Genomic DNA, 21,160 nt, shown 5'->3' on the forward strand with positions numbered 1-21,160 from the left:
TATTCAGCCTACAACTGCCAGGTTGCAGTTCATCAGGGAGCCCAAGGTAGGAACTCAGGGCAGGAACCTGGAGGCAGGAGCTGGAGCACAGGCCACGGAGGAATGCCCCTTACTGGCTTGCTCCCCTGGCCCCTGCTCAGCCTGCTTTCTTATACAACACAGGCCCACCTGCCCAGGGTGGCACCACCCACAGTGGGCTGGGCCCTCCCACATCACTCATCAAGAAGATGCCCTTCAGACATGGCCACAGGCCAGTCCAATAGAGGCAATTCCCCAATGGAGGCTCCCTCAACCCAGGTGTGTCAAGTTGACACTAAAGCTGTCCAGCACAATATTCATACACACAAAATAAAAATAAATAAGGGCTGGAGAGATGGCTCAGCGGTTAAGAGCACTTGCTGCTCCTGCAGAGGACCTGAGTTTGGCTCCCAGCACCCATGTCAGGCAGCTCATAAATGTCTGTGACTCCAGCTCCAGGGGATCTGACATGCTCTTCTGGGCTCCACAGGCACCTGCACACACCTGGCATTCACACACAGAGGCACATACATAAAAATAACAAAAATACATTTAAAAAATTTCAAAAATAAATATATATGCTCTTTTTTGCTCACAGAACTTGGTAAGATGGGGAGAGAACAATAATAATTTTTTTGTGTGGCTCTGGGGATGAGACCCAGGGCTTGCATATGCCAGGCGAACCCTGCACCACTGAGGTCCATTGGCCAGGAATGCATCCTTCTTTGGCGCGCGCGTGCGTGCGTGCATATAGCATTTTGGCTTTTTGGGGCCTGCTCTCTTTAAGAGCCCCTGAAAGCTCAGTTCCCCTCCTCCTGCTTTCTGCCTCTGAGCGCTTCCCCACAGGGCATTTTTAGGGTGTTGCAACCTGTACCCCTGGTTCTACTCTTGCTGGGGCCTGTCTGAGGGAAGATTCTAATCCCAGCCTCAGCTGTGCTCGGGGGAGCCAGTAAAACACAGTGTCAGGTGTCATGGTCTCCTGGTGGCACTTAACCACCATGCCCTGGCCCACCCCAGGGTCTTTGCACCTGCCTGGCATGCCCTTCTGCAGCCCCCTTAACTGGCTCCTGTGTCTGTGCCTTCACCTTCACATAGAGTGTCCCTGGCCGCCTTTTTGACCCACACGTCCCTTCCCACCTCTGTTTCAGTCTCTTCCAGGCATTTCCTCAGCACATCAAGCACAAGGTTGTTAAGTTGTAACTGTTTTTGCACACTTAAATTGTTCCTGTTTACTTTCTCCACCAACCTGTAAACTCTGCAAGGACTGAGGCCTATGGTTCAGTCAGCACTCCAATAATGTAATAGAGTTCATAATCAGTCAATATTTGTGGGCAAACTCAGGGCCAATTGTTACCAGCTGCTAAGGGTAGGAACAGGACCTTGGCAGCTGAAGGGTCCAATCCTGACCCGATGGCAGCATGGTCACGAGGTGGGTAGCTTCGGATCAGACCGTAGTGGTTCCAAGTCTACCCTCTACTTCTGGATCCTGCAGCCACAGGCAATTGTGGGACCCGGTGTCTCAGTTTCCCCATTTGTAAAACAGAGCCCGGTATGACCCCTTGGAACTGGGCAAGGGTCAACTATGACCACACATTCCATTTCTGCTCCTTTGCTCAGTCACCAGGAGACCCAGGTCCCACCCCTTCTGTTTCTTGTAGGCCCTAGAACAGCTCTCCCTGCAGCCTCTTGCCCATGCTGTGCTGCAACACCTTCCACCTCCACCATCTACACCCTCCCTGCCCCCTGGCTCAGACAGCTTGGCCTCAGGACTTCTGGTTCCCACCACCCCCACTAACACGCCGCCCAGTACTATGGCCCAATTATGTTTTCTCTAAAGATGTGCCCAGGACTGATAATGTGACTCAGTGTTTGGCAGAGTGCTTGTCTAGCATGCACAAAGCCCTGGGTTCAAGTCCCAGCAGTGTACAAAGCAGGCATATGCTTATAGTTCCAGCACTCAGAGGGCAGAGGAAGAACGATCAGAGGTTCAAGGCCATTCTCAGCTATATAGTAAGTTTGAGGCCAGCATGCCACATGAAAAACATATTCATCCAGGTCCTAACCCAAGATGTGTGACTCACCTTATTTAGGAACTGGCACGGGTAATTAAGATGCACAAGCATGTCTATCATTTGTGGTGGTGAGGTAGAGCATCTTCCTCCTATGCCAGGAAAATGCTCTACCACTGAGCTACAACCCAGCCCATAAGAAGGATCAGTTTGTTAGCATGAGTGGGCGGAGAAGTAGCCAGAAAACTAGTTAGGTGTGCCTCTGGGCATGTGTGTGCAGGCATTTTCAGAGAGGGTTAACTCACAGGAAAGACCCATCCTGAGAATGGGTGGTGCCTTCCCATGGCTGGATAAAAGAGGGAAAGGAGAGAACCAGGAGTACCCATGGTCTCCCTGCTTCCTGCCTCCAGGAGGTGAGCAGCTCTGCTCTGCCACACCCTCTGCCATGACGTCCTGCTTACCACAGGAGTCAGCTGACCCCAGACAGAACCCTCTGAAGTCATGAGCCAAAGTAGACCATTCCTCCTGTACCTGGTTTCCTCAGGCATTCCAACACAGCAATGAGAAACTGACTAACACGTAAGGTCCCTCCCCGCCGCTGTCCAAGGCAGGATTTTTTCTAGGCAGGCTGCTGCGTGCCCCAGGCTCTCAGTCAGACAGACCTAAGCCATAGCAGAGAGGGATGGAAAGGGACTGCACATGATCTGTTTTCACATTCTGTGCAGTGCTCACATCGCATGTGTCATCGGAGGCCTGCCTGGTGGGGGGTTAAGAAGTGTCTTCCCCCAACCCTTCCTGCCCACAGTCTCCCACCTGCTCTGCCCAGGGGGAAGGAGCTCGGGCAGCCGAGACGCCATACCTGACCCCGATGGTGAACATGCTGAGGAGTGGCTTGCCTTGCACCCAGCCCAGCAACATGAGGAGACCTGTAAGAGATGGGACAGCGTTGGCCTGGGTGCCTGTGACCCCAGCACTGTGCCATGCTTCCAGCCACTTCCAGACAGACCCTCTGGGAACTCAAGTGCTGGGACATGATTAGGGAGTGCAGGATCCTGCAGCCACAGAGCTCCAAAGTAGAGTGCTGCCCAGGATGGCAAAGCCCTAGATTAGTCAGCATGGGGGAAAAAAGCAGTTCAAAGGGCACACGGGCATGGTGGCTCGTACTTGCTACGCCAGCACTCAGAAGGCAGGAGGATAGTTGTGAGATGGAGGTCAGCCTGGGCAGAATGAGACCCTGTCTCAAAGAAACAAAAACAAATAAAAAAGAACCCACAACCACCCACTTATTCTGTTTAAGCAAAACACTTAAATTACTGAAAAAGTCCTGATGTTACTTTGTTTTTGAACTCAGGATTTTTAATGGGAGGTAAAGGAAGACCTCATCGAGAAACAAGTTTTTTTGTGTGTAGACAGGTTTATTTATGGAAAAAATGTAACTACAGTAAATTTCAATTAATCTTAAGAAGAAAGATGAAATCATTAATAAAAAACATATTTAAATACCACATGTAAAACTTTCAGTTCCTTGGAAGGAATTTCTGCTAGAAGGCTTCCTACCCTGGGTTCATCAACTATTTTTAACTTTTAAAAAAATTTATTGAGACTTTCTTACATGCATATGAGGTATTTTGATCAAATTCACGTCCACTCCCTCCCCTCCAGCTCCTCCCATATCTCCCCATCTGATTTCACTTTTTCAGGAAAGGTTCTCTCTAAGCTTAAGGTACAGATACCAACCACCAGCTTTCATTAGGCAGTGGGTGGTAAGGCCCTGTTTCTCTCTTTTTTGCAATATTGAGATGGAACCTGGGCCTCACAAGCTCTCTGCCACAGAGCCACGTCCTCAGCCACCTGGGCTGCTACTTCTTAAGTTATTTTACCATCTCCTACGTCTAATTCAATTTTCCACTTTTCCTTTGCCAATCATTCATCAAATGTTTACTAAACACCAAGCATTGTGCTGGGTCCTGGAGACGTGGGAACAGAAGTGGCCTGAGCCACACCGGGACCCACGGAAGTTCATAAGATGTTCTGGCAGTGGCAAAAGCTCCTGGGCAGCCAAGTGTAGTCTCAGTTACCCTGCCTGTAAAATGGGCTCATGGCCATACCCTCCCCCCCGTTCTTGAACTCTACATCAGAAGCTGTGAGGAAATGAGGGTGGGTGGCCAGTGCCCAGAGGAGTCTCTAAAAAGACCTCAATTTTGCTCTGCAGGGCACCAGAAACTGGTGATGGTCTATGCTAGTATGTGCATGTGTGTATGTTTGTATGTGTGTGAACTCACAAGACATGATTCGTCATAAACTCAGTTCTCCATCTTCACTGGAACCCAGATGGACTGAGGTAAAATGGAGTAGAGAGGAGCTCTGTCAGAAACAGGGCTCAGGACAGGGAGCCTCAGGTCCACTAGGAGCTTCACGTGCTCTTGCAGCCTGGAAGGAGGTTCTGGCTCTGGCTGCGGGTGATAGAGGGAGACGCCTGGCAACCTGCTCTGGCTTGAGCTTGAGTGCATGTGTGTGGGCAAATAGAGATTTTTAAAAAACCAATTAAAAATGCAAAAAAAAAAATAGAAGGCTGGAGAGATGGTTCAATAGTTAAGAGCACTTACTGCTCTATCAGAGGGCTAGAGTTCAGCACCTATGTTTGGTAGCTCAAAACTGTAACTCCAGCTCCAGCAGATCTGACACCCCCTTCTGGCCTCTGTGGGCACTGCACACATGTGCACATACATGAGTGTATACACGCAAACATTTAAAAAAATATTTTAAAACATTTATTATTTTTATTTTATGTGTATGCGTGTATTGCCTGCATGTAGGTAAGTGCATCCGTGTTGTGCAATGCCCGTAGAGGACAGAAGAGGCTGTCGGATCCCCTGGAACTGGAGTTATGGACAGCTGTTAGCTGCCATGTGGTTGCTGGGATTTGAACCTGGGTCTTCTGCAAGGACAGCCAGTGTTCTCACTGCTGAGCCATCTCTCCACCACCACCCCCAAACACTTTTAAATTTAAATAGTCTCTGCCTGCTGGATGCACAGAAACAAGCAGGGGACCAACTCTGGCCTGGGAGCCACAGTTTCCACCCTAAACTAGAATGTAAAGAGGCATGTGGGTAGCCAGGTCTTCCTCACATTCTGTTTTGAGCAACATTCAGCCATGAAATTGGTACATAAGTAGCTGTACAGAGTCCCCTCTGTATCTGTGCCCACAGCAGACATCACTAGTCCATCCCAGTTCCTTTTGCCACTGAGCCCAAGTGTGGTCTCCTAGCATGGAGCTCTGCTAGCTGTGTGGGGATGGGCAGGTTCTGGAAAACCCAATTTCTGGCCTTGCTTCAAGAGAACACAGGACACAGAGGAGGAAGAGGGAGGGAACTGCTCCACTGCAAGGAGCTTGGATGCTCCATGGAGGCCAGGCATTGGGAGTAGAAGGGTTGGCAGCAGACAGCAGCTAGTGAGCCTGTCACCAGCTCAGGGGTGGAGGCCAGGCATTGGGAGGAGGTAGAAGGGTTGGCAGCAGACAGCAGCTAGTGAGCCTGTCACCAGCTCAGGGTACTGTCCTGTGGCTCTTTGGCACATCCCAGGTTCATCAGGAACAGGTTTGGCTGTGCTCAGCATCTCAGAACTCAAGTACCCAGGGGCACACAGAGGGGACCCTCCTGGCAGCCACTCACAATTCCATAGCCTCCCCAACTGCCCTACCTCCCAGGAGAACAAAGCAGCTCCTTCTCACAAATTGGCTGTGTGATGCTACTAACCTTTCTGAGCCTGTTTCCTCATCTGGCAAATGGCTAACAGTGTCCATCTTACATGCATATCATGAGAATTAGGTGGAACAATGTGGTTGCAGCTGCATCAGGGCCAGGGTCTGGTGTGTGGACACTGTGGTGACAGCCACCTCCATCAGGTCAGGCAGCACGTGAGGTACTTTGTATGTGTTAACTCCTTCAATATTCACAGCACAGCTCAGAGAGATGATGCACCCTGCCCAGAGCTGCCCAGCTCAAAGTAATGGAACCAGGCATTCAGCACCCCATCTTCCCCACTTTGCTAACTTCATGACCTCCTACTGCTTGTGAAACAGTGTGGGGTACCCGCATGCCCTTGTATGTGCGATTCCCTCTGCCTGGGTTTCCCAGTTCCTTCTTTTCTTGCTTAGCAAACTCCTACTCATCCTGCAAGACAACCCCCCCCGCCCGTTTAATATAACCCACTCCCTGGAGCCTCCTGAGCTCTCCCAAGCAAATGCTGACTTCACACTGGTATTTATTCTGTCGTCCTTATCAGACTGCAGTCCTTGTAAAGGCAGAAACTCTGCTTGGCTTGTCTTGGTGCCTCAGAACCTAGTGTGGATACGGCATTTCATGGAAGCCTCGCTGAGTTGCCACATCCAGGTGATCAAGCACACTGAAACCCGGGCTGGGAGGAGCAGCTGCTTCTCCCAAGAGCTTCTCCCAGCACTGCATCTGCTGTGCACAGTGTGCTTTGCTGGTTTGCTCCTCTATCTAGCTTAAGAGCTGTTTATTGAGCCTCTACCCTCTACTATGAGCCTGGCAATGTATTGTCCTGAAGGCTGATAAGTTAAGGCTGGATCTGGAAAGAACAGGAAAGAGACAGGAGACCAGGGAAGCCAGGGGGCGCTGAGGCCAGGGACCTCAACTCAGGTTGGCAGGATCAATGTTGATGCCATTTAGTGTGTTTAAGGCCTCAGAAGAACCAACCTATTTAGAAGCGTAGAAATATGGCTGGGTGCAGAGCAGAACTGCACTTCCCAGCTTCCTTGGCAGTTAGGGGTCCTAAGACTCCATCCTGGCCAATAATATGGGTAAAAGTGAGACTGTAACTGGTCAAAGTGCTGAGAACTAGTGACCACTGAGTGCTCAGCACTAAATGGGACATCTATGTCATCCTACCTCAAGGATGAGGGGACACTGAGGAAGACGTGGAAAGAACGTAGGAGTGGGAGGATGGGGAGCAGAGTTATGAGATGCTGACTTGTAGACATGACATGGCCGTAGTGCTCATGAACTCAACACAGCCGTGGTCACCGGCACAAGACCTGCACAAGATCAAGTCAGCAAGATCAGTCAGCATCCCAAAGGCAGCACTGATGGGACTCAGTAGGTTACAAAGAATTAAACATGAAGGTGGCGAGGGTGAGTGTTGGGGTGCCTGGAGGGAGTGGGTGGGAGAGTTAAGGATTCCTAGGGGAAGTAGGAGGAGGAGTTGGGGCACATATGATTAAGATGCATTTTTTACATGTATGACCTTGTCAAAGAACAAATAAAAGATTCTATTTCTTTTTGCAATAGGCAAAACTGATGTCTTCACTTCTGTTGCATTCCCCAAGATCTTCCCCCACTCCCCTCTGTCATGATCTCCTCCTCTCCTCCCTCAGCTGGTTGGGTATAATTACGGCCTCTAAGGATTGAAAGAGGAAGGAAGAGCAACAACACAGCGGGGGCCTGGGCCTGAGTTGGCAGTGGAGGAAGCCACTGGCAGCAGCACACCCTTGGGCTGTTTTTGCAGTAGAACCAATTGCTTACTGTGTGAGGCCACTGCAGCGGGGGATGCCCATTAGGACACCCAGCCCATGCCAACACAGACCTCTTGCTGGATCCAGGCTGGAAACTCAGATCCCAACCCCAGTGTTCACACAGGTGTGCGGTGAGACTCACAAGAGATGGGCATGTGTGGCAGGAGACCAGGGTGTGGAGAAGACTAACATACAAAGGAGCCAGTGGCAGAGAGACGGGACTCCTCCACACACCAGGGCATGGGTAAGGAAACAGGGTGAGATCTCACAGTCCTGGCAGTGCTGCATTAGTGACCCGTGAAGAGTCATGACACTCAGCAGGGCTCTCCCACCCAATCCCGTTCTTAGGCATGACTTTCTGTTCCTTTACAAATGGTCTCCTTTTACTACCTATGTGTCTCTGTCCAGTTCTTCATTCTAGGACTCAAGAACCTGGAGATCTCAGTGCGTGCCTTCCCTAGTCTGATCCACTCCACTGCCTGCCCCGGGAAGGGTTCCAGAACCCAGGAGGAAATGTGTGCTCACCTATGATGCCAAATGAAAACACTGTCAGCTGCTTGCCCAGCTTGTCCATGCTTTTCTGCAGTGGAGTTTTAGGTGTCTGTGAGGGGGAGATATGTTTGTTACAATCCCACAGGCCCTCTCCATCACTCCAAGTGTGACAAGCACACACGGCGCACAGGTGCCATGCACGTGAGCTCACCACCTCTGCCCTTCAGATCTGAAAGTTATACTTGATAAACATAAGTTAAATTTCAAATTACATTGACTGATTGACTGACTGATTGACTGATTGACTGATTGATTGATTGGCTGACTGATTGATTGACGATAAGTTAAATTTCAAATTACATGGACTGATTGACTGACTGATTGACTGATTGATTGACTGATTGACTGATTGACTGATTGATTGATTGGCTGACTGATTGATTGACTGACTGACTGATTGATTGACTGATTGGTTGGTTGATTGATTGGTGTGTGGAGGTCAGAGGACAGCTTTTGGGAGTTGGTTCTCTCCTTCTACCATGTGGGATTGAACTCAGGTCTCAGGCTTAGCAGTTACCCACTGAGCCATCTTGCAAGCCCATATGCTAAGTTGAAAACACTTAAAACTTAACTGGTATGGTGGCACACACCTTTAACCCCAGCACTTGGGAGGCAGAAGCAACTCTGTGAGATGGAGGCCAGCCTGGTCTACATAGTGAGTTCCAGGGAGCTGGGGCTACAGGGAGACCTTGTCTCAAAAAACCAACCAACCACCAACCCACAACAAACAAAAACCCACACTTGAAAAGTCTATTCTCATCTCTCCTGTCTCCCTCCCTCCTGGAGGTGGGCTGGGCTCTCTCTCTGGCTTAGAACAATCTCACTTGGAGCTGGCTACACCCACCCACAGCTCTGCCTCTCTCACCTCTTCAGCCTGCATCATCTTGAACACTTCTCCAAACTGAGACCGCTCCCCAGTTCCAATCACGACCCCCTGTGTTCAAGAGAGAGAGGTCCGTAAACATTGGGCCTACAGCTTTGAGCCCTTCCCGCACTGGGCCTGACTCACCTGGCCCTTCCCACACTGCACCAGAGTCCCCATGAAGACCACGTTGCTCAGGGTGCTGAGATCTGTACCACCCGTCAGCGGGCTGTCCGTCTTGCCACAAGGCTCAGCTTCTCCTGTGAAACTGGATTCATCCACGAGGAGGTCTGTGACCTGGGGGCAAAGGGGAGACCTGTGATCCCTCTTGCTCTCCAGAGGGTCTGCATGGCTTGGAATGGCATCTAGCCCTAACAGATGAGCTAGATGGGAAGGTGCTGGCTGCAGGAAGCCAGGGTCAGAATCATAGAATCAGAAAAGCTCAGAGCTCAGGGCCTCTCCAGGAAAACATGCAAATCTCATGCCTTCTTTGATGCTATTTGAAACATCGACGACACAGGAAAACATGAACTCAGTTGTGCCTTGGAACACACCGCTGCCTCTCCAAGCCCCCATGCCCATCTCTGTCCCAGCACCGTCCACTGTGGATCTTCCCATGAGAGCTATGCGGACAGTAACTGAGGACTCTGCTCTGGACAGTGTGAGTGTCCCCAGGTGCCTGTGTGCTAAGATTTAATCCCCACTGTGGGATGTTAAGAGGGTAGGACCAGGGCCTACGAGATGGGTCTGTGGGAACAGGTGCTTGTAGCCAAGTATGATGACCTGAGTTTGACCCCTGGGACCCACTTGGTAGAAGGAGAGAACCACCTCCCCCCCACATGTAGACACACAGACATATGCATATAAATACATACATACATACACACAAGCACACATATATACACATAATACACAGACACACCTACGCATACAGACACAAACACATGTGCACATACATACATACATACAGACACAGACACACATGCAAGGTAACACGTGTGAGGACACAGAAACACAGCCAATGAGGAGGAGAGGTGCTAAGGTTTGCAAAGAACCTACTGTGTGCCAGGCCTGAGCTGAGCTTTTCCTAGGCATACCTTAGTGTCCCTCTCGCATCCACGAAGGTGCAATTTTCTTCTGTTTCATACAGAGGGAAACTGAGGCACAGACTGCTCAAGCAACATTCGTGTTTCCACAGCTAGGTAGCAGCAAACAGATGAGAGGGGCTCTCTGGTTCTGGAGTCTGAATCTGAAAATCTCAGCCACAGGCCTGTGCTGAGTCCTCAAGAGGACTCTGGCCAGAGCTGTCCAGATGGTGCCTGGGACAGGCCATGTCTTCGGGACACAAAACTGTGTCTTCCAAACTGTCATGGACAGGGCTGGGGATGGCTCATCATTAAAAGTGCTTATTGCTCTTGCTCTTGTAGAGGATCTGGGTTTGGTTCCCAGCACCCACATGGCAGCTAATAACTGTCCTTAACTCTGGTTCCAGGAGATTTGATGCCCCCTCCCCTGGCCTCCAAGTGCATATCATGGGTGCACTGATATATATACAGTCAAAACACTCATACACGTAAAATAAAATAAATCTGGGGCTGGAGAGATGGTTCAGTGGTTAAGAGCACTGACTGCTCTTGCAGAGGACCCGGGTTCGATTCCCAGCACCCACATGGCAGCTGCAAACCATCCTTAACTCTAGTCCCAGGGGAATCCAAAGTCTTCTTCTGACCTCTGCGGCATTGCACAACACGGATGCATGCACATACATGCAAGCAATACACTCATACACATAAAAATAATAAATAAAAAACCAGTAATAAATCTTTAAAAAAATGTCATGGTCAACAAAACAAGGCAAGAAGCTGTAGGGGAGGGGCCTAAGGAGATGCGACACGTGTCAGCAGGAGCCTGGCTTTCCCTTATCAACGCTTTGCTGGAGACTCAGGTGTAACAGTCACAAGTCAGCCACAGTCAGGTATTTGTAAAGGATGAGTAGGTGGATGGGACCCTCTCTGCCAGCACCTTTTTTTTAATTCTGAAAGGCTTACTGACAAGTCTCTTTTCAATGAGGAAATGGAGAGAGGAGCCGGGTGAGTGCCCTGAGGTCAGGCAGGGAGGTGGGAAGGACAGAAGGAACGTGGGGCCAAACAGATGCAGGGTGGAGAGGTGGTGTGGTCCCCTGGAATGGGATGTGCTGTCTGCACACCTGTCCCCCACTCCCCCCATCTCTATGATGAGCAGGTGATCCCTGTGTACTAGGAAGCAGCAGACGGAAAGATCTTGCCCTGCTGAGGCCCGTACCCTATGGAGGAGGGGCCTCTGAAGACAGTGGTGCAGGATGGAACACAGGACAAGAAACGAAGCCCTCCAGCGAGGCAGGCAGATGTGAGCTGAGACCTCGCTCAGCAGGGGAGGGGCCAACATCACAGAGAGTACAAACACACGAGGCTGGGGCATCACTAGGGGTCTGAGTCTGCCAGGGTGATCACTGTCCACATGACCTGAAAGGCAGCTACACAGTGTGTGACCACAGACGAGGAAACTCTGGTCTCTTCCCTTCAGTTCAGGGTCTGGAATGAGGAGGAGCTGTTGGCTGTGTGGGGCTGTTGGGACTGGGGGACATAATCTTGGGGGATGAGGTTAGGAGTTAAGGAGAGATGTGAGTCTTGGAGCTGGGGACACAACCCACACAGCCCCAGCATGGCCACCCCAGGGGTGGTGCCAGAGGATGGGGTCCATGGAGGCTCCCTTCCTCCCCAGGCCCATGGGGGCTCCTGTTCCCCCCAGCACAGTGGGCCTGGTCTCCAGCAGCACTCTGACCCCCTGATAAGCATGGCTTAGAGTTCTCACAGCTCCGTACAATTCTTTTCACTTTAGAATGAACAGAGCCAGGTCGACCTGTGATCAAGAGCCTTCGTTTTGTCTCATCAACAGAAGACAGCACTCTGAGACCCCACAGCCATACGTGGGCCATGGTGGCTCTCCTTCTCCAGCTTCAAAAGCCAGAGCCTGCTGCTCCCAGCACCCACTGGTGGTGAAGTGCACGTTCAGTGGGCCACTATGAGGCTCAGAGCCTCATCACTGATGGACATTTTCTGCTATGGATAAACGAAGCTATTGATTATCCCAGAGAGCTACAAAGTGCCATTGAGGGACGTGTGGGGCATGACGGTATCACCTTTGTGCTGTGTCAATGTGCAGCCTGTGACTGAAGCGAACTTGAGGGTGAGAGGCAGCCACAGCATCAGGGAGTTACTTAGGGACCAACAAACCATGGCTGAGCCAGAGTGGCAAAAACTTAAATCGCCCGTGAAATCTTGGGCCAGGCACACTATGCACTGTGGCTTGTGTGGTCCTCCCAGTAACCCTGGGCAGTGAGGCTAAATGCCAGCCCCTTTCAGGCAGGAGGAAACTGAGTGCTCATCCAAAGGACAGAAGGTTAAATAGAAGGAAATTAACTCAGGAAGGTGAATTCCTCCCTAAGTCACACAATAGGAGACACGGGGCCAGGACTAAAAGCCCAAGATTTCCTGGCTCCCCATGCACGCCCATCTTATGACCCAGAGTCCCCAAAGTTCTGTACCTATGGAGTTATTTAATCCTCGTAACGACTCCAGAGCTATTATCTCCTGTCTTACATACGGGGAAACTGAGGCACAGAGAGGTCAAGTAAAATGCTCAAAGCCACATAGCTTAGAATTAGAACTCAAAACCAGGCTCGTGTGCAGCCCCAGGACACAAAGCCAGTCTCTTGGCGCTGCTCTTCTTTGCCTCCTCCTGCCCTTGCAGCAACAGGGTCCTGATGAGCTGCACAGCACCCAGGCCCTGCCCCCTTCCTGGAGATAGCAACCCCTCCCCATCAGAACACAGAAAATAGACTGGCTCTCCCAGCCTCCCTGGCGGCTGGGGCTGTTTGACAACTTCCTGCGTCTGCATAGGCACTGATCTCAGACACAGAGCCCGAGGCCAAATACTGTGCCAATGCAGCGAGTCCCAGAGCCCCTTCTCACCCAGGATCTGCCTTCCTGTGTGCAGCCCCAGGACACAAAGCCAGTCTCTTGGCGCTGCTCTTCTTTGTGCCAATGCAGCGAGTCCCAGAGCCCCTTCTCACCCAGGATCTGCCTTCCTGCTGCAGATCTGAAAGTGTCAGGGTGCCCACACTTGACCTTGACTCAGTGTCACAAATGTAGGTCCCAGGCCTGGACCTCCACCCGCATCACCCCTCCTGTGGAACCCGCAATTCTGAGAGCACCAGTAATAAATCCCTCACTTACCTGGCCTCCACCCTCCTCACTGAGAGAGCCCCAAGCTGGGCTCACCTGTTCTTGGAAGGATTCATCACACAGCCGACCCTGTCACTCAACAACACTTTCTCCAGAATATAGGATCATCTCAGACAGCCCCAGGCACGGTTCCACCAGGGGCTGACTCTGAGCCCCACAAGGTAAGACGGGGGCTGACCCCTGCTGAGATCCCCAAACTAAACCAGTCTGCTGTGAGACTTCTGCTGCCCCTGATGGTTTGCCTCTCTGGATCCCTCTCAGTGCGGGTCTCCTCTCCCAGCTCTGCCCTGGGTGAGCCTGCCATTCTGGTCTGCTCTATAAACCACATAACCAACACTGGGGAGATAGATCAGTCAGTAAAATGCTTGCCTTGCAAGCAGGAAGATCTGAATTCGAGTCCCAGAACCCATGGATGGGGGAACTGGTGTGGTGGCATGCACATATAAACTCAGCATTGTGGCAGTAGAGACAGGTGAGTCCTCAGGGCTCACTGGCCAGTCCAGCCTACTTGGCAAGTTCCAGGACAGTGAGAGACCCTGTCTCAGAAAATAAGGTGGTGGTGCACGCCTTTAGCCCGGCTCTACTAGGGAGGCAGAGGCAGGCAGATCTCTGTGAGATTGAGGCCAGCCTGGTCTACATAGTGAGTGCCAGGCCAGCTGGGGTTACAGGGGAGACCCTGTCTCAACAAATAAGGTGGATGGCATCTGAAAAATCACGTCATAGGTTGGCCCCCACACTCACGTGCACACATGTATATCAGCATAGACATAAATATACATAACATACATACACAACCAAGATGTGCTGGGCTGATATACGATGGTCCCTTCAGCCATCGCTCCCAACCCTAGAGGATGTCCAACTCTAAGACTAGATTATGATACAAGTTATATGAGTTCTCTCTCGATCTTTCACAAGGACAATTACTAATATTTTTGGACCATGGATTGTGGGTAACAAACTGGAAACTGAAGCTGAGGGGCCCCGGGACAGCTGTTCTCAGGTGGGACTAAGCCACGTGCAGTCACTGGCTTGCTCACTCGGGATGAGCTGGTGTGTGTGGATGACGGTCATAGGATGCTCACCTCAGTGAGTCGGATGTCTGCTGGGATCCGGTCTCCAATGGAGAGGGACACGATGTCTCCAGGAACCAGGTCTCGTGCGAGTATGTGCCGGAGCTTGCCATCCCTCAGGCTGTGCAGAGAGAGAAGGCAGACTGACGCCCAGTTACGTGCACTTTGACAGACTGGAACAGGCACCAACTTGTTCTTGCTTTTACTTATTATTTTTATGGTATGAGTATACTGCCTGCACGTAGGTAAGTGTATATCGTACAACGCCCACAGAGGTCAGAAGACAGTGTCCAATCCCCTGGAACTGGAGCTACTGATAGATGTTAGCCGCTATATGGGTACCGGGAATCGAACCTGGGTCCTCTGCAAGAGCAGCCAGTGCTCCTAATAGCTAAACCATCTCTCTAGCCTCTTGTTCTTTCAATTATAGGCAAATCCTTAAGTTTTTAATAGTTTCATTATTTTTTAAACTCTTTTTAGTGTGTTTTTTTTTTTTTGGTATATATTCTTTATTACCTTTATGTTTCTAAGTGTCCTGCCTGCATGTAAGTGCATCACATGTGTGCACTGCCCAAAGAGACCAGAAGAGGGTGTCAGATCCCCTGGAACTGGAGTTATAGATGGTTGTTAACCACCATGTGGGTGCTGGGAATCAAACCTTGGTCTCTGGAAGAACAGCCAAGTGTTCTTAACTGCTGAGCCATCTCTCTAGTCCCTATTTTTTAAAACTCTTGTATCTCAGGACTGGAGACATGGCTCAGCAGTTAAGACCATTGGCTGCTCTTGCAGAGGACCTAGGTTCAATTCCCAGTACCCACATGGTTGCTAACAACTGCCCATAACTCCAGTTCCAGCTGGGGCTAGAGGGAGACCCTGTCTCAAAACACAAAAGACCAGGGGCTGGAGAGATGGCTCAGCAGTTAAGAGCACTGACTGCTCTTGCAGAGGACCCAGGTTCGATTCCCAGCACCCACATGACGGCTATAAACCGTCCTTAACTCCAGTTCCACGTGAATCCAAAGCCCTCTTCTGACCTCTGAGGCATTGCACGACACAGGTGCACTCACATACATACAGGCAATACACTCATACACATAAAAAAATAAAAATAATAAATATATTTTTTTAAAACCCAAAAAATCATTGATAGGACTGGGGATAATAAATGGTGAAGGGATGATGTCTGGGTGAGGAAGAGGTTGTCACCTGCCCAGGGCCACAGGGCATTCAGAGGACACCCTCCACAGGTCCCATCCAAGGACACCCATCCACACCTGTGCTTTGCCACTGGGCCTGTTGAGTCCTGGCCCAACTTCTTTGAGAACATAGGGCGCCCTTGAGCCCTCTCTCCTGAGAGGAAGCTCAGCTCCATTTATATCCCAGGTCACTTACCCTGAGTTAGAGCTAAGTCTCAGAGAGGTAGAGCAGGCTGCCCAAAGCCACACAGCAAGCCACGGCCAGGGCAGAGACCAGGTTTTCTCCCCAGTCACATTACAAAGGACTGAATGTTTGCCAAGCGTCTGCAAAACTCATCAGCCACTCACTGGCTCTTCAGTCCAGGGTAGCTCTGACTTACCAGTTGCATTCAGGAGGCACCAACTTGGTCAGCTCTTCCAGAGACTTCTCTGACCTGTACTCCTGGCAGAAACACACCAGATATATTGTTCAAAGGTGGGAACCCCAAAGGACTCCCGTCATGCCCCAGTCACCCCACCCAGATGGGACCTCAGGACACACACACCTGGATGAAGCCGACAGTGACCACGATGAGTACAGCCTGGAAAACAGGACCAGGGAGAGGTGAGGGGGGAGGAAGGGGGAAGGGTGTGAGCACCGGTGCCTGGTGAAGGGGAAGGCTGAGAACAGGGGCCTCTGAAAGCACACCGCACCAGGCCAGGTGCTGCAGCCCTGTAACCCTCGCTGCTGGGGAGCCTGAGGCAAAGACCACAAGCTCAAGCCCTCCTTGGGATAACTTAATGACACTGTCTGAAAAAGGAAAAAAAAAGCTGGGGACATAGCTTAGTGGTAGAGCACTTGCCTAGAATCCCCCAGGATCCTGAGGGCCTGGGGCATGACTTAGTGGTAGAGCGTCTGCCAAAAAGCCCCCAGTGAAGGACTAGGGGTGTGACTCAGAGCTAAATGCCTGCGTATAATCCCCAGTGAGGGGTTGAGGGCATAGCTCAGAGGTAGAGTGCCTGCCTAGAATCCCCCAATGAGAGGCTGGGGCGTGGGTCAGTGGTAAGTGTCTGCCTAGAATCCCCCAGTGAGGGGCTGGGGTGTGGGTCAGTGGTAAGTGTCTGCCTAGAATCCCCCAGTGAGGGGCTGGGGACCGGCCTCAGTGGTAAGTGTCTGCCTAGATATGTGAGGCATTATGTTCTGTCCCCCAAACCACAGCTAAACAGACTCACAAAGCACATTCCTTTCTTTTTGCAAAGTAAGCGCTCTGTACAGAAATTTAGAGAACACACAAATGTCCCTACCCATTAGCAGAAAAAACACAAAATTCTACTTCCCAGGGTTTCATGCAGTGGAGAACCCTTCTGGATTTTTCTGCACACTTTCATCAGGGCATCACGTGACCCAGACACGTTCCTTTATAAGCTGCTCTTTGCACCCATCCCCTCCTGGCCTCTTCCTTCCATATTTACAGGTGTGGCTCCACCCCAGCTGTTTAAACAGAAGCAGCGTTTCACGGTGCAGGCTGGGCCTGTTTCTGTATTTTAAAAGCGTCACTTACACGGATGGAATGGAGCGGGAGTGACAGTCGTCAAAAGGTGTCTGCAGAAGCCAGACACAGAAAACCTTACAGTACGCAGCTCTGTATCTGTGAAATGATTATACCCACAGAGCTTGGGAGAGTAGAGGCTGGCTGGGCTAGATGAAGAGGGAGGAGGAAATGTCTGTTAGTGGTATATGTCATTCATTCAGGACAATGAAAAATTTATCTTTTTAAAGATTTTATTTTAAATTATGTGTATATGTGTGTGTATGTCTGTGTATGTGCACATGTGAGTGTAGTGCCCACAGAAGCCAGAGGAGGGTGTTGGATACTCTGGAACTGGTGTTACAGGTGGTTGTGAGCCAGCTGATGTGGGTATTTGGAACCAAACTTGGGTCCTCTGGAAGAACAGCAAGTTTTCTTAACCTCTGGGCCATCTCTTCAGTCCCTGAAAATGCTTTTGGACTAGACAGAGGCACCATAACATGAACATACTGAATTCCACCGGATTCTTCACTTTAAAATGATCACATTTTAACGTACGTTTCAGCTAAGTGAGAAAATGTAAAAGGTTCACCGCCACCACTGGGTAGTGAGTCAAGGGTCCTGTACCTTGGATGTGATGTGCCCCCGCAGGCTCATGTGTTTGAACACTTGGTCCCCAACTGTGGCTCTGTTTGGGGAGTCTGCAGAACCTTTGGGGTGGTGGGGCCTCACTGGAGTGAGCGGGTCACTGGGGATGGCGTGGAGGTTTATAGTCTGCCAGAGGTGAGCAAGCAGCCTCTTGCCCCATGCTTGTGCTGTTCCCACAACCATGCCTTCCCCACCCGTCGGGCTCTTACCCTCCCTCCGAGAGCCAAAATAAATCCTCCTGGGAGATGGTTGTCAGGGATTCTGTCACAGGGAGTAACATTTTGTCATTTTGTAACACGGTCAGGGCCAAGATCAGTGTTTAGATCCCAGAGGGAAGGAATCCTGTGCTAGCTGTTTGTAGTGTAGCCTGGAAAACGGCCTACCGTAAATAAACCCCTCAATACTGGGGTGGCCTACCTCAACAAAAACCCGTACTAGAGCACCCTACCTTCAAATAAGCCCCTCCACACAGGGGAGATCTTATAACCCCTTTAATACTAGGGGAGGGGGGGTGGACTTGTTCTGCCTTTTTCTTTGCTCGCACTAAACGTTCCCCCTTATACAGCCGCTGGCAGCGGGGCTGGGGAGGGGGCCAGTCAGTGAAGTCCTTACCTTGCAACCTTGAGGACCCGAGTTCAATCCCTAGAACCCACACAAAAAGCCAGGCATAGTGGTACACACGTGTGATCCCAGCTCTGGGGAGGCAGGAAGTTCCTTGGGGTTCACTGGCCGGCCAGCCTAGCCTACTTGGTGAGCTCCAGAACACTGAGAGACTGTCTCAAAAAACAATGTGGACAGCTCCTGAGTGGTGTGACACCTGAGGCTGTCCTCTGGCCTCTGTATGCACACACATGCGCCCACATGCATCATACATACAATAATAATTAAAAAAATAATCGGCAGCCAAGACTTGGCCAGTCCTGGGCACCCCACCTGCAGCTGGCTGCTGGTCACTCACCAGGGCGATGCTGACGGCGTCCTCGTATTCGTTGGTGAGGACACTCACGGCGGCTGAGCCAAGCAGCAGCAGGATCAGGGGGTTCCTGAACTGAAAGACAAAAGACAGGGTGGCTCCTAACTGCACAGTGGGGGTTTCTGCCTGCAGGAACGTGGGTGGCTCGGACTGTCACGTGAGGAGTCCAGATCCTCCCTAGAGTGGCTGAGAACTCAGGACAGGGATGGGGGAAAGGCCACCACACTGTGTAATCCTGACACTGTCCACACCCAGACTCTGGCCTTGGCTTTGAGTTCCTGGTCTCTTCTGGTCATGCCTCTCCATCACCCTGTATCTCAGGACCCTGGATGGATGACCTCACTGCTCACCATGGTCCTCTCTCACGACACCATATCCCTCAAAACCTGTGCACCACAGTCACTCTGCTCCTTTAAGAGGCTCTGGAGACTCCAGTGATGTTCCTTTTAGGAAAAGGAGTTCCAAAGATTTCCCCAAACGACTTTTGGTTACCGATTTATCTATCATCGTTGTGTCATGACGACACATATTACAGATCTAAAAGGAAACACACAGAAATGGGATCAGAGGCAGAGCCAAGGTCAGGATCAGGGAGAACATTAAAACATAAGTCACTGGCTCTGAGCTTCCCAACAACCAAGGCACAAAGGGAAATGTGATCCAGTACATGATGTCCACTGCTCATGAGCTTACAAGAGGAGCACCTCAGTATGTGCTGGTGTGACCCATGAAGGGACTGAAACCCTACCATCACCCCTGGAGCCACCACACGTTCCTCCTCCATGGGAGGACCAGCTGGGCTTGGGGTAGCTCAGCCATCAGCCCTGAGTTGGGCCCAGCAGGTGTCCTGCGTATAGACACTGAGCTGCGCAGACACATTTTGGTTCAGGTTATGATTTACCTTTGACTCCACTGGTCGGTCTCCACTTGTCTGCTGGGAGACGACCATAAAAAAGACACAGATAACATCTGCCCTGGGCTCCCCAGTCTTCTCAGGACTCAGAACTGGGTCTGTGGTGCGGTGGATGAGAACTTGGAAACCTGGGGTTTCCTGCCACATCGTCACCACTGGCTCAGTCTGGAGCTGCCTCTGACTTCTTCCAGTGTGCTCGCTCTACATCGCTCTCTTTCTCTCTTTTCAACTAACCTTTTATCTGATCTCTTCTTTCCCTCCCCCACCTCCCTTTTTTCAGTCAGGGTCCCATGTAGCCCAGGCTCGCCTCAAATGTGCTATGTGGTCAAGGATGGCCTTGAACTCTTGATCCTCCTGCTTTGCTTTCCAAGGGTTGGGATCACAGGCACCCACATCCCACTTAGCCATTTTGTTTTGGAATCGGCACCTCACTATGTCAGATAGGCTGGCCTTGAACTCACAGCAATCCTCCTGCCTCAGCCTCCTGAGTGCTCGGATTACAGGTGTGAGACTTTGCGGCCAGCTTCTCCTGCCTCTTGAGATACATGGAACTGAGCATGGCCTGCCCAGGACTCAATAAATGGCCATGGCCAGCAGAGCCAGGCTGGCTACGGATAGCACATGATACCGGTTGATGGGAGAATAGTGGCTACTGAGCACCAGGATCCCGGTCTTGAATCAGGGCTCCTGATCCAATAGGAAGTTTTCCATCCGGCCCTGCCAGGATCACATGAAGGAATTCGAAGGGATTGAAAGGGATGGGAACAAATGGGGAGGGTTGGGGAGGGTTGGGGAAGGTTGGGGAGGGAGGGTTGGGGTTGGAGTGAGGAGAGTGGCATGTAATGGGATGTAGAGTCATCACACCTTCAGAAAGAACCCCATCTCACAGTGGCATGCATGCATGCCCCAGCACTGGGGTCTAAGACACATATGTTGGGTCTGTTGCTGAGAAGGGAAGATCCCAAAGCCTGAGACCTGCTCTAAAGTACACCACTAGACCCATCCAAGAAGTTGCAGGCCTCCCCCCGAGGGTGATGTCATCAATGTACAAACAACACCCTACCCCCCACTAACTCCACAGATCTCCACGAGCCATTTAAGGGACAAGGTAGGACCCATCACCCAAAAGCAAGGGGTAAGCCTTGTTCAGACCTCTCTGAGACACAGTGGGAAGCCTGCCAGTCACTGGAGGAGGCAAATGGGAGGGAGGGTCCCTATGGCTGGCTCATAGCACCTCAGTGGACATTAGATAGAAGTGGGTGTGGGCAGAAAGAAGTCCTGTGTCCATGGGGAGCACACACTCAGCCTTCAGCTGCCCCCCTGCCCCCAGAGGTGTCCCTGAGTCAACTGAGGACGGAGATTGAGAGGCCTCAATATGGGAGGCCCTGGCTGGGCCACTGTGAGGAGTCACAGTGAGTGGAGAAAAGGACTGTGCATACAACTGCTAAGTATTCCTGCTTGAAAAGTGGCCCTTGAAGGCCGGACGTGGTGGCGCACGCCTTTAAGCAGAGGCAGATGGATCTCTGTGAGTTCAAGGCCAGCCTGGTCTACATAGTGAGTTCCAGGACAGCTGGGGCTACAGAGAGACCCTA

At 51.1% G+C, this 21,160-nt stretch overlaps 1 protein-coding gene across 1 annotated transcript in view; it reads right to left on the minus strand.

Annotated features, from left to right (window-relative positions):
- Atp2c2 (ATPase secretory pathway Ca2+ transporting 2) overlaps positions 1-21,160 on the minus strand; it is a 74,354-nt gene that overhangs the window by 27,185 nt on the left and 26,009 nt on the right. The window contains exons 4-11 of the mRNA XM_008827911.3: positions 18,641-18,730; positions 16,072-16,107; positions 15,907-15,968; positions 14,343-14,451; positions 9,122-9,271; positions 8,978-9,046; positions 8,086-8,161; positions 2,887-2,953 (exon numbers count right to left, since the gene is read on the minus strand). Of these exons, the coding sequence (XP_008826133.1) occupies positions 2,887-2,953; positions 8,086-8,161; positions 8,978-9,046; positions 9,122-9,271; positions 14,343-14,451; positions 15,907-15,968; positions 16,072-16,107; positions 18,641-18,730 (659 nt within the window). The remainder of the gene's footprint in view (positions 1-2,886; positions 2,954-8,085; positions 8,162-8,977; positions 9,047-9,121; positions 9,272-14,342; positions 14,452-15,906; positions 15,969-16,071; positions 16,108-18,640; positions 18,731-21,160) is intronic.

The sequence above is a fragment of the Nannospalax galili genome, unplaced genomic scaffold (genome assembly GCF_000622305.1).
Source record: "Nannospalax galili isolate Female #2095 unplaced genomic scaffold, S.galili_v1.0 scaffold933, whole genome shotgun sequence".
Lineage (NCBI taxonomy): Eukaryota > Metazoa > Chordata > Mammalia > Rodentia > Spalacidae > Nannospalax > Nannospalax galili.